The sequence below is a fragment of the Lynx canadensis genome, chromosome E1 (genome assembly GCF_007474595.2).
Source record: "Lynx canadensis isolate LIC74 chromosome E1, mLynCan4.pri.v2, whole genome shotgun sequence".
Lineage (NCBI taxonomy): Eukaryota > Metazoa > Chordata > Mammalia > Carnivora > Felidae > Lynx > Lynx canadensis.
The window spans coordinates 43,848,535-43,861,724 of NC_044316.2; the positions used below are offsets into that span (position 1 = coordinate 43,848,535).

Genomic DNA, 13,190 nt, shown 5'->3' on the forward strand with positions numbered 1-13,190 from the left:
TGTTTGTGGCTGGGACGGGAATTTGGAGCTGGTGAGAGCTGGGGGGTGAGTGTGGCTGGAGGGATTCCAGTGATTACAGACCGAGACTGAGTCATTGGCCTGGCCCCCGGCAGGTGTTTACCTGAACTCCTGGCCTGGCTGCTTCCCCACTACCTGAGGCGCCCTCTCTGTCACCACAGCACCTCTCTGCCCTCTGCAGTTTTCTGACTGCTCTAACCCAGCCTCCTCGTCCCTTTGCTTCTCTTCCTGATCTGCTGAGTTTCCTAAAAAGGCAACCTCCCTGGCAGGCTGGTGGGGGTGTGGGGAGAAAGAGTGGGAGCTGGGAGGCTGTGTTTATCCTTAGACAGGAGGACTGCCAGAGCTGCGGGGGCCAGCCCAACACACTACTTTGCCTCCGTACAGTTCAGCACAGGAACTGCTTCCAGAGGCAGCTGCCCAACATCTGGGCCACATTGACTTCATTTAGCGAACGAAACATTCCCTGGGGCTGGGAGGGAGAGGTGGGGAGGGGGCGGGTGAATCCATCCCCCCTCCCCCCACCCCCACAGGTTCTCCACCCCTCTGGGCTGAGCTGACTGCTCCAGTGTGATGGGGCCTCCTCCCTTGTCCTTTGCCATATCCTCCTTCCCTTGGTTGCCATCATAATATCACTCACCCGCTCTTGTAAGGAAGTTGGAATTCTGCAACTGCATCCCAGAAGAAGGGAGAGCTGGATGGGGCGGATGCCTCCTTCTTGGATTGGATGGCCTGAAGCTGGCTGGAGCAGATGGGTAGCCAGGGGAGGAGCCCTAGTGTCGCTCAAAGGATGCTCCCATCCCCTTTCCCTCCTTTTCAACCCAAAGTGAGGGAAAATGAAGGCAACTGTGGCCAAGAGGCATCTGGGGAAAAAGAAAACATATTCTTGGAGTGTCCATCACCCCTTTTGCTCTGCATAAGGACATGCCCTGTAGCTGAGGTATGTTGAGGCCGAACCGGACAAAGCCCGTAGGTCATGTGACCAGATTTTGGAAATGCAAGTGCAGAATATTTATGGATGACCGTGGTGAATTTTGTCTCCTGGGGCAGACCAGGGGAGGATGGGGGGAGCGGGAAGGTGAGGGTAGGATCAAAGCATAAGGTAGGACCTGCCTAGGAATGGTGGTGGTGGTGGGGGGGAGGGGGTGAGTCAGAGAGGAAATGAGTGTATCAAGGACCAAAGAAAACTAATGAGTAGAAGTAGAAGGTCCAATAAGATATTCTCTGGGAGAATGGAATATAAACAGGAAAGGGGGGAGGCCAAGGGGTTAGAGAATGACTACAACTATCTCTGAGAAAGGGGGAGGAGGGGAGGAGAGATAGCGGAGGAGCCCAGTATGAGGCAAAGTGTGTCAGCCAGGGAGGAGTGGGGGGTGGGAATCCCAGCCTGTAACCTGAACACGACTGCTGGTGGTGGTTGTTTTTTTTTTTTTTTTTTTGCCCGAGGGCTTCCCCTACACAGGCCAAGTTTAACTGCTGAAAGTGTCTTGGCTGTCGGCTTAAAAACCCAGAAGTGAACCATCTGGGCCATTTTGTATGTGACTTGTTGAATAATTGACCCTAGAGGGCCCTCTGCCTCTGCCTCCCTTACCTTAGCCATTGCAGGCAGGGTTGGCAGTGCCTGGAAAAACAACTGGTTGGGCTCAGCTTTCCCTTGGTCCTAGAGGACAGCAGCTCTGGGTGTGTATCGCAAGTGTTTGGCCGGGTAATAGGAAAACATAGCCAAAGTGGATGAGTGCAGTTTTGGGTCCATCTGCAGAGGGTGTGTTCCTGGAGGATTGGATACTGATACGGGTGGGGGCGGTGTACTGTCTCTGGGATGTGAATGTAACAAAGAGGCCAAGCTCCCCCAGAGATTCAACTCATGGTCTCGGCCTCCATGGCGCCATGTTGGAATCTAGAACCTTCCAAACTTGCCTCGTTGTAAGAACCACCTGGGGTGCTTTTTAAATATAAAGGTTCCCCGGATGGGTCCTGGACCTTTTGCACCAGCATGGGCTCTTATAGTAGCAAGTTTGGCAAATACTCCTGATCAAAGGGGCTGATCACTGGGGTCATGGTCGGTGGAGGTGGATGGAGTTAAGGCAGCCAGCTAAAATTCAAGACACCCAGTAAAATTAGAATTAAAAAACAAATAATTTTTAATGTAAGTATGTCCCAAATATTTGCTATATTTGGCAACTCTAAGTAGAGGGGAGGTACTAGAAATTCTTCTGTAGTCCTGAGTTTGCATCAGAAGGTGGACCAGCTGACACTCAGCCTGACAACCGAGGATGAAAGAAGAGGAATGGGTTTGGGTTTAGCTAAGTCGAAGACTCCAGTAGAGGTGACTTATTTTCTTCTCTGCATCTGTCGGGGAAAGGTTTGAGGCTACTATTGAATTCTTTTTCAGTCGCATTATAATTTTGTTCTCACTTCTCTGCTGCTTTTTCTTTCTATTTTTCTTTTAATCTGGAGGGTAAATGTTCATCTTGAGAGTTTTGCTAAATGTGTTATTGTAAAAATAAAGGTATAATATTGAAAGTGTTCCCCTTCCCATAAACAGTGGGGTATGGATACCAATAACATAAGCTAAAGTGCTTTTCTTTTCCTCTCCTTCTTTCTGTCCCTTCCACACTTTTGTCACTGTATGGTCAAGCGATTTCTTGTCCTCACTGGAAGTCAATCAAGAAAACAATGTTAATTTATTTGGGTTGGAGGCATTTGGTAGAAAAGAGTCACCCTCTTTTTTTTTTTTTTTTAACTTTATTTGAGAGAGAGAAAGAGAGCGAGAGAAACATTGTGTGTAGGGGAGGGGTAGGGAGCAAGAAAATTCCAAGCAAGCTCCGCTCTGCCGACGCAGAGCCTGATGTGGGGCTTGAACTCATGAAACTGTGAGATCATGATCTGAGCCAAAGCCAAGGGTTGGATGCCTAGCCAACTGAGCTGCCCAGGTGCCCCCCAAACAGTCACCTTCTATTTGCATTTATTGGTTTATATCATATCAAAAGAATTTGAGTATATTTGACTTGTATTGAGATTTTTCATATTTTGAAAGCATTTCGTGCTCACAGTCTTATTTTATCCCCTGACCAAGCCTGTGAGAGAGGTAGGATAATGAGAGTTATTCATGCTGTACTTTCCCAGTTTCCAAATCAGGATGAATGAAGAATAGGACTAATAGCATGCATCAGTCTCCCAGGAGAGGGAGGGGATTCAGCTCACACAGCATGTGGGCTGGAACCTCCCACCCCTGTGCTCAGGATCTTCCCCTGGGTCTTGGTTATTTCTGCCCTTTTTGTGTCACGTCCAGTTTCACCAGGAACTGGAACTTTAACCTTCGTCCTCCCTCCTTTCAGTTTTTTTCTCTGAGTAACCTAGAGACATTCCTTCTACCTTCCTAATCTGGGTTATTAAGAAAGGGAATGTTGCCCAAGTGTGTTGAGGTCACCACCTTGGTATCCTCCCGGGACAGGAGGCTCTCTGGGAGAGCGTGGCTGAAGGGCCCGCCTGTTATGTTCCTGACCTCTGATGTCAGTGACCGCAGAAGGAGGGAGGGAGACAGTTTTTGTTTGTCAGTGTTTCTATTTCTAAGGAAATTCATAACAAACCATAAGGACTATCAGCAGGGCTTAGTACTTCAAACCTTCTCGTAATAAGCACTGTCATATTGGGAAATGGGCAGTCAAGAAACCCCGCCTTCAAGGGTGCAGCTTAAAGACCCACGAAGGCCTTGCTGCTCTCCTTCAGTTCCCTGGTCTCCCCTTTGCTCTCTCCTTTGGCAAATGTCTTAGTACTGGAAAGGGTCAGCTCCTCCATGCATCTTGGTCTCTCCAGTCATTGCCTTTTTTGGAAGGTTTTCTCCCTGGGGCTTTGCGGGTAGCTGGGCTCAGAGATAAGGTAGGGAGCACTGTGAGCAGGAGGATGTTTCCTGGGGGAGAGGGGTTGGGAGAGATGTGCAGGGGCAGCCAGAGAAGATTGGGCACAAAAACTCCAAGTGCCCATAAGTTCACCCCGCCGTCTGTCCTTGGCCAGGGCTGGGAGCGGAGAGGACATTTTCATCTATCCCAGAGATTTGGAGGATCTGTGATGTCCCCGTTGGAATCTTTTGGGCCAAGAAGGTTAAGTCCTTTGCACTGTTTCCCACTGCTGATGTCATTTAATCACCTCATACTCATGAAGCTGAGAGGGAAAGAAGGAAGCTGCCAACTTCCAGAAGCTTTTTCCACTTTTTGCCCGGGCCAGGATGGTCCTCATTCCGTTTCTCTTAGTCTATTCAGGCAGCTATAACAAAAATACCATAGGGGGGCCTGGGTGGCTCAGTCGGTTAAGCGTCCCTTGGTTTTGGCTCAGGTCATGATCTCACGGTTTGTGAGATCGAGCCCTGCATCAGGGTTCTCTCTCTCTCTTTCTCTCTCTCTGCCCCCCCCCCCCCACCCATGCTAACTCTTTCTTTCTCTCTCAAAATAAATAAATAAACTTAAAATACCACAGGCTGGATGGCTTGAGAACAAACATTTATTTCCCATAATTCTGGAGGCTGAGAAGTCCAAGATCAAGGTACCAGCAAATTTTGTGTCATAGTGGCTGTCTTTTTGCTATGACATGGCAGAAGGGGCCAGGGAGCTCTCTGGGACCCTTTTTCTTAAAAAATTTTTTTTTAAATGTTTTATTTATTTTTGAGAGAGAGAGAGTGTGTGGGGGGCACAGAGAGAGGGAGACACAGAATCTGAAGCAGGCTCTAGGCTCTGAGCTGTCAGCACGGAGCCCGACACGGGGCTCAAACTCATGAACCGTGAGATCACGACCTGAGCCGAAGTCAGATGCTTCACTGACAGAGCCACCCACGTGCCCCATGGGGCCTTTTTTTAAGGGCACTACTCCCATCATGAGGGCTCCACCTCAAGACCTAATCACCTCTCAAGGCCCAACCTCCTAATACCTTGGGGGTTAGGGTTTAACATGTGAGTTCTAGGGGGAATACAGACATTCAGTCTATAACACTATTGGTTTCATGTTTCCCTCCACATGGGGAAGACTTTCAGTCTATCAGGCAAGGGCTGGGCATGAGAGGGAGAGAGACTTCAAGCATCAGGAGGAGTTTTAGGCTACAGAGTCCTGATTTTTTGAGTATGGATGGTTCCTTGTGGCCACATCCCTCCCTTGGCAATATGGCTACTAGTCACCTGCAGGGGCTAAGGAGGCAGAACATTATCTATCCTTCCCACACCAGCCACATCCCCATCCTGCATTCTGTTCCCTACCCGGGCATTCTCAGGTGTGACTCTTCCCAGGACCGTCGCTTCCACACTCCTGTTTCTCTGCCTTGTTCCTCACTCTATACAGAATTTAATACAAACTATCACTTTAAGAGGATAATTACAGTCAGATAATCTAGTTAGACCTCTCTTCTGCCATTCTTAGCTCTGTAACTTTGGGCAAGTTACTTAACTTCTCCAAGCCTTAGATGTCTTTCCTGCAAGATCGGGTTCCTCATTTGTGAAGCCTCCGGACCTCAGGTTTTTCACTTATAAAATAACAACAGTTCCAGCACGAGGGAGCTGTGTCCACATAAAGTGCGTGTCGCTGTGCGGGATATGCGGTGAGTTCTCAGTAAATGTTAACACCAGTTTTTCTGGGATATTGGTGCGGGCTGTTCAGCTGACTTCTGGAAATGGTTGTGAGAGGGAGTGGGTAGGGATGGGGGTGAGGATTGAGGGCCTGAAGGCCTAAATATTGTGAAATAGGTCCAGGGAAGGGCTTTCCGGCTTTCCGGCCAGTTCTCCCAACCTGGCAAGGAGCCCTCCTGGATCTGTGCCCACACAGTGCTGGCTAAATGTGCTGGACGTCAGGGCAGGAAGGAACTGAAAACACCATGTCACCTGACCCCCTCGTCCCACAGGTGAGGAAACTGAGGCTCAAAGGCGTGAAATGACTTATCTGGGGTCACGTGCTCATTAGTGGTAGACCTAGGATTGAGCCTGTTTCCTGATTTCTTTCCAGTGCAGCATGCCCCCCACTCAGTACTCCAGTGTAGACACACACCGAGCTTCCGAGGGCCGTGGGATATACGCCAGGGTTTTTGGAAGGGTGCTCAATGCCCTGTGTCCAGGGTAAGGGAGGAAGCTTAAAGTGATAGGGGAGGCTCTGGTCAGTGCCTGGCATCATGGGATTTGCCCCAGCTTGTGGAGTTTATTTATAACCGACTTATCCAGGAACTATTTATAGAGCGTCTCATAACAATAGCTACCTTTTATTGAGCACTTATCCTCGGGCAGGCACTATACTCTGTGTTTCATGTGCATTGTCTTATTTAGTCCTGCATAACATCCCTGTGTGGGGGGCTATTATTATCTTCACATGACAGCTAAGGAATCGAGGCATGGAGAGCTTCTGTGACTTGCCCTCGGAGCCAGCTAGTAAGAGGCAGTGCTGAAGAGTCTCTGCCAGTCTACTCCTGTGCTCTGTACTTTATTTAATACACTGATGGTTGAGATCCTCTACATTGATTTCTGGGACTCATGTGCGGGTTGCATTTCTGTTTGAAAACTGCTGGTCTAACAGGCATCCTACTCTACTGGCCCTCTTCCTAGCTATCAATCCACCAACAGGCGCTCGCCCAGCATTTCTGGTGCCTCAATTTCCCTCTTCTGTACAATGGGCTATCTTAGGAGGGACCACCCGAGTTCATTTATGCTGGTTTAGCTCCGGAGTGCTGGGTAAACTCTAGGCTGTTGGGAGTTGGCAAAGCCTGCAGGACGCAGAGAGCCACATGGCTCTGACCACAGGGCCTCACCTTGGGCTCTTGTCTTACAGGCCCTCCCTCTGGGCTCGCCCCGCTGTAACCTGAAAGAGAATCTGCTGAAGGATAACTGTGCCTTGGAGTCCATCGAGTTCCCCGTCAGTGAGGCCCGCATCTTAGAGGCCAGGCCCCTCAGCGACAAGGGCTCTGGAGACAGCTCCCAGATTACTCAAGTCAGCCCCCAGAGGATTGCGCTCCGGCTCCGGCCAGGTAGGGATGGGGCTCTTTCTGGGGAGAGATCCTGGACAGATGGGCACAGGGTACAAGGTGGAGGCCTGAACCTTGGGAATGTAGCTCACGATGGAAATGGGGTGGGAAGAGAAAGATGTTGGGGGCGGTATGGGCAGGAGAACAGAAGAAAATGAAAGGTATTGGGACTTCAAATCAGAAAGATCTGAGTTTGAATCTTGACTGCCCCATATATTAGCTATCTGACCTTGCGCAAGTTACTTAACTCTTCTAAGATAGTAGGAACTGGAAAAAATGTTTATTTCTTCTTTTCCCAATGCTTGTTTTACCTAACTTACAGCTTTGTGTTGAGGCTCCGATGAGATACAAAATGAGAAAGTAATCTGTAATTGTAAGCCCCCTTTCCAGGTAAGATTAGGGCAAAGTCATGGCGGCAGATAAAATAGGGGCAGGAGACTTTCGGGGGACAAGGATTAGGCTGAGACAGGCTTTTTGAAGCATTGATTTAGACTCTCCAATTACATCAAGAAGAATTTTACCAAGTACCCTCTTCATGCAAGGCATGTGTTAGGTGCTAGGGGGTTTGGAGGAGGGTGGGACATAGTTCGTGCCTTTTACAGAGTTGAAAGTGTTGTGACTGCCAGAACCTCTGTGACCCTTGGGACCCAGAGGGTTAGACAGATGGGCATTTAGAAAGGGTGGAGAATTTTAGGTGGAAAAAAAAAAGAGGTTAAAATAAGAGGATTGGGGTGCCTGGGTGGCTCAGTTGGTTAAGGATCCCACTCTTGATTTTGGCACAGCTCATGATCTCACAGTTGTGGGATCAAGCCCCGTGTCTGGCTCAGCGTGAAACATGGAGCCTGCTTGGGTCTCTCTCTCTCTCGCTCGCTCTCTCTCTCTTTTTCTCTCCCTCTGCCCCTCCCCTGCTCATTCTCTAAATAAATAAATAAATAAATAAATAAATAAATAAATAAATAAATAAAATAAAAGGATCAAGAATTGTAAGAGGAATAGAATTAGGGGGAGAAGAGAAAGGACCAGGGCTTTCCAGTCTGGTTTGATCAAGAAGTTACTCAATCCCAACTGTGTCCAATCCACTTATTAAGTCTCAGAGGGGGAAAAGGAGAAAAACAAACATCCTCTTGCCTTCCAGATGATTCGAAGATTTTCTCCATCCGAGTCCGGCAGGTGGAGGATTACCCTGTGGACATCTACTACTTGATGGACCTGTCTTACTCCATGAAGGATGATCTGTGGAGCATCCAGAACCTGGGCACCAAGCTGGCCTCCCAGATGCGCAAGCTCACCAGTAACTTGCGGATTGGCTTTGGGGCTTTTGTGGACAAGCCTGTGTCACCATACATGTACATCTCCCCACCAGAGGCCCTCAAAAACCCCTGCTATGAGTAAGTCCCTCTTCGAGAAGCCAGGGCAGCATCACTTGCCTTTGTCTCAGGCAGGTGCAAGTCCTGTTGCCTGTTTCTAGCTCTGGGGTAGATTCGTTGGCTGCCGTCTGGCCAGATCCTGTCTCTTTTCTACCTTGGTCTTCCTGTCTGGCAAGTGAGCTGGCCTGTTGATCCGGAGCATTGTGGCAGTAGAATCCAAGGCTGTTTGGAGTGTAGTAACTGCCAAAATCTTTGTGACTCTTGGGAAGAGGATTAGACAGATGGGCATTTAGAAAGGGTGGAGAATTGGGGCACCTGGGTGGCTCAGTCGGTTGAGTGTCCGACTTTGGCTCAGGTCATGATCTCACAGTTCGTGGGTTTGAGTCCTGCATCGGGCTTTGTGCTGACAGCTCAGGGCCTGGAGCCTGCTACGGATTCTGTGTCTCCCTCTCTCTCTGCCCCTCCCCGGCTTGCACTCTGTCTCTCTGTCTCTCTCTCTCTCAAAAATAAAATAAACATTAAAAAAAATTAAAAAAAAAAAAAAAAAAAAGAAAAAAGAAAGGGTGGAGAATTTCCAGAAACAAAACTCATCAGCTTCTTGGTCTTGTTACAAAGAAGTAGGAGACAAGAGAAAACCAGAGGGAAAGGAGATAAAAAGTAGAGAGACATTTATGGATGAATAAATAGAGGAATTATAATTTCGGAAGGATTGCTTCCATTGTCTCCTCATCATCAAGGTTATGAGTACTACAGAGTTAAAATGCAAGGGGGATTAAGTCCTGGAGGAATATAAAAAGAGTGGAAATGATATTTATTGAACTCTCTAATAGTCTGAAAATTGATATGTGTGTTTCTGTTGACACTTTGGCTTATAACTGAATGGCTTATTTAATTGGTAAGACTCTGAACATCCATGGAGTGTAATCATTTCAAAGGATGGTTACTGAGCCAGACAATGGATGAATTTACCTTTTCATTTTCAGAGTTATACGAGGTACCCTTTTAGACTTTCTGTCTGGGTTGTTAAGTTCCCCAGTAAAGATGTCAGCCATCAGTTAAACTGTTGGTTGGTTTAGTCTGGTGCAGATCTATCAATTTGTTGGTGGTTCACGGATATGAAGTTGTTGATGAGCTTTTGCTTTATTGTTGTGTCAGTGTTACCTTGGAGAGGTGTTAAGTCCAAGGTGATGGTAACAGCTGGAGCCTCACTCTGATATAAGCGCTTTCCATGAGTCAACTCATGGAAGCCTCACAATAACTCTTAGGAGATATGACCTATCATTTTGACCCTCTCATTTTGACCTATCATATGACAGTCTCATGGCTAGTAAGTGGAGGAGCTGGGACTTGAACCCAGGCAGACTGGTTCCACAGCTCACTATCTTATCTTGGAGGCCAGCTGGAGGCAAAGCCACCATGATGACTTGGGTCATTAGAGGGGTTTGGAGTCTGAACAGTCTGGGTAGCGGCGGTTGTATGGAATCGGCCTGGGCCTTGTGCTACCCATGCTTGTCTCCCCCTTTCTCCCTCTTACTCCTCATGCAGCCTTTTCCAGTTAGGGTTTCTGCTTCAATTATCTCCCTCCCTCCACCAGTATGAAGAACACCTGCTTGCCTATGTTTGGCTACAAACATGTGCTGACACTAACTGACCAGGTGACCCGCTTCAATGAGGAAGTGAAGAAGCAGAGTGTGTCGCGGAACCGAGATGCCCCAGAGGGTGGCTTTGATGCCATCATGCAGGCTACAGTCTGTGATGTGAGTTTGGACGGCAGGGAGTGGCGGGTGTGGTTGGCGTAGATTAAAATGGGGAAGAAGGTGGTCCAACTGTGGGGGTTTCTGTGCGAAATAAGAGAGAGGAACAAAGAGTTTTGTATAGTATGAGCAGTACATTTCTCCTGTTATGCAGCCTTTGTTTGGATCGTTCCCTGGCCAGAGCAGATGTTTTTCTGAACCTCAGTGATCCCAGATGTTTTCTGGGAAGAGCATCTTCCCACCTTTTCTAGAAGGGTGTCAGAGTCAAGGCTGGATTAGCTGAACCTTAGCAAAGCGGGCAGGTGTTCAGTTGGGATTTCTCTAGCCCAGCCCAGCTCGTACTTGCTGGTGGCTTTCTAGATGGGCCATGTGATTATCACTGGAAAAGTTATATTTGGAGTTGAAGTAGGTGTCTTTCAGCTGCCTGAACTAATCAGCTGAGACTCTTTTCCTAAGAGACAGAAACCTTCAACTTGGAAAAGCTCTGGCTTGTGTTCTGAGGACTGGGACTGAGGCCCCTCTTTGGGACGACTTGTTCAGCCCTTCACGCATGGAAGTCCTTGAATCTTTGTTTTCTACCAATGATGTGGCTTAAGTTGCTTTCTTTCTTTTGCTTTTTGTTGTTTTCAACAGGAGAAGATTGGCTGGAGGAATGATGCCTCCCACTTGCTGGTGTTTACCACTGATGCCAAGACCCATATTGCGCTGGATGGAAGGCTGGCAGGCATTGTCCAGCCCAATGATGGGCAGTGCCACGTTGGCAGTGACAACCATTACTCTGCCTCCACTACCATGGTGAGATTCTTGGTTCCACCTATGGTCCCAATTCACTCTGGCCAAGGCTGCCCTAACCCAGGCAGAGTCTTTGTGTGAATGTGGAAATGGCGGCACTTCCCCTGGGCAGGGTGCAAGGCTTGTTTCAGCCTGTCCTCCCGCTGCCCCCCATACCAACTGGACACCCTCACCCCCGGTATGGCCTGCACAGACATTATAAGTGGTCCTGGCTGTGGCGTTGTCGCCACCACCTCCCCTGCCTCCAGCAGCAGAAGCAACAGCAGCGGCAGCAGCATGGCATCCAGAATGGACCCAAAGGACTTTTGCAGGTCCAGCTGGGAAGTGGGCCTTCCTGTCTACCGTGCACAGATTAGCCTCTTCTTGGAATACCGGGCTCACTTGTGATTATTGGAAGAAGACAGAGGAAAAAGAGACAAAGATCATCTGAAGAATGGCGATCTGTTCCTGTGAGGAAAGGTTAAAGGGACAAAAAGGAAGAAGGTGAAAGGATGATGTAGCTGATACAGAAGACGACTTCTTCTAAGTTGTTTTCTATGGCTTTAGTAGGTCAAGTAACAGGAGAGGAGTTAAGTGGCTGTAAGCCAGGAAGAAATGTAAGACCCTCAGAATACTGATACCTGGGCATCTGGGGGGAGGTGTGAACTCTACATCTCTTAAAGACAGTATAGCCCCTCCTTGTCTAGGTGGCTTAACGGTACACCTGTGTAAAGGCGGGAGTTCCCCGCCCCCCCCGCCCCCGCCCCCGCCCCCAAGCTGGATGATCTCATGAGTTCTCTGCAAGGTCTAGGATCCCAGGGACATATTCGCAGTTCACCAGCATCCCCATTGTGGCTTGGGTTCTTTGGTGTCAGCCATGTCCAAGTGGGCAGGACCGGGCACTGGGTGAGTCAGTAATCATTGACACCTAATGTATGCAAGGCACCTTACCAGGGGCTGAGGGGGATAAAGGGACTACGTAAGGTCCTACCCTTTTTGGTTTAGTTGAGGAGATGTGCTACCAATAATACAAGATGCATGATTGATTAGTGTGCAGTGGGGTAGCATGCTCAATAAGGGCTTTAGGTATTCAAAGGGAGAAAGCTCATCATGAACTGGGATAGTCAAGGAAGGACTCCCAGAGAAGGTGGGACCCGAGCTGGGTCCTAAGGAAGGAGGAGGGTTTCCAGAAAGAAGGCCAGTCCATGGCGGGGAGGGGGGGGGCAGCTCAGTGGTCAGTGGAAGAGGGAGAGAGGTGTATGCCGTGTGGACCAGAAGGCTGAGACCACGTTGGGGAGGATTACGCACGCCAGGCTGAGGCGTTTGTCAGTAGTTGCAAAACAAGAAGAAGCTTCAAAATGGGGCTTGACACATGCTGGATGGAGAGCAGTGGGTAGGGAGACTTGGAGTTCTGCCTTGCAGCTCCCTCCTTCCTTCCCGCTCGTCACCCGCCCCTCTCTCCTCGGAGCCCCAACATTCCCTTGCGACGCCCCTCTTTGCACTTCGCTTTGTGTCGTATGTACCTGGCTTCGGCACTAGACTCTGAGCTCCTTGGCAGCAGAGACTGTAATATGTGTATCATTCAATGTTTGTTAAGCGAATTAGTGGGGGGGAAAAAACGAGGCCTGACAACTAACTGGTATGAATGCATCAAAGTCCAGTAGGAAGAAAGATGCTTGGTTTCCTTTCTTCCTTTCTTTCTTTCTATGATTATTTATTTTATTAAAAAAAATTTTTTTTAATGTTTATTTATTTTTGAAGGAGAGAGAGAGACAGTGTGAGTGGGGGAGGAGCAGAGAGAGACAGAGACAGAATCGGAAGCAGGCTCCAGGCTCTGAGCTGTCAGCACAGAGCCCGACGCGGGGCTCGAACTCACAGACCGTGAGATCATGACCTGAGCCGAAGTCGGACGCTCAACCGACTGAGCCACCCAGGCACCCCTATGCTTATTTATTTTAAATGTTTTATTTATTTTTGAGATAGAGAGAGCGCGTGCGTGCGCATGCATGTGTGGGGTAGGGGCAGAAAGATGGAGACAGAGGATCAGAAGTGGGCTCTGTGCAGACAGCAGCAAGCCTGATGAGGGCCTTGAACTCACAAACCATGAGATCATGACCCTGTCAACCAACTGAGCCACCTGGGTTCTCTTTAATGTTTATTTATTTATTTTGAGAGAAAGAGAGAGCACACGCAGTGTGCAGGGAGGGGCAGAGAGGGAGGGAGGGAGTGAGAATCCCAAGTAGGCTCCACGCTGTCAGTGCAGAGCCTGATGCAGGGATCAGTCTCATGAACTGT

At 48.8% G+C, this 13,190-nt stretch overlaps 1 protein-coding gene across 1 annotated transcript in view; it reads left to right on the forward strand.

The window, feature by feature from the left end:
* ITGB3 (integrin subunit beta 3) overlaps positions 1 to 13,190 on the forward strand; it is a 55,154-nt gene that overhangs the window by 18,138 nt on the left and 23,826 nt on the right. Inside the window, 4 exon segments of the mRNA XM_030297055.2 lie at positions 6,811 to 7,006; positions 8,139 to 8,391; positions 9,965 to 10,127; positions 10,758 to 10,919. Of these exon segments, the coding sequence (XP_030152915.1) occupies positions 6,811 to 7,006; positions 8,139 to 8,391; positions 9,965 to 10,127; positions 10,758 to 10,919 (774 nt within the window).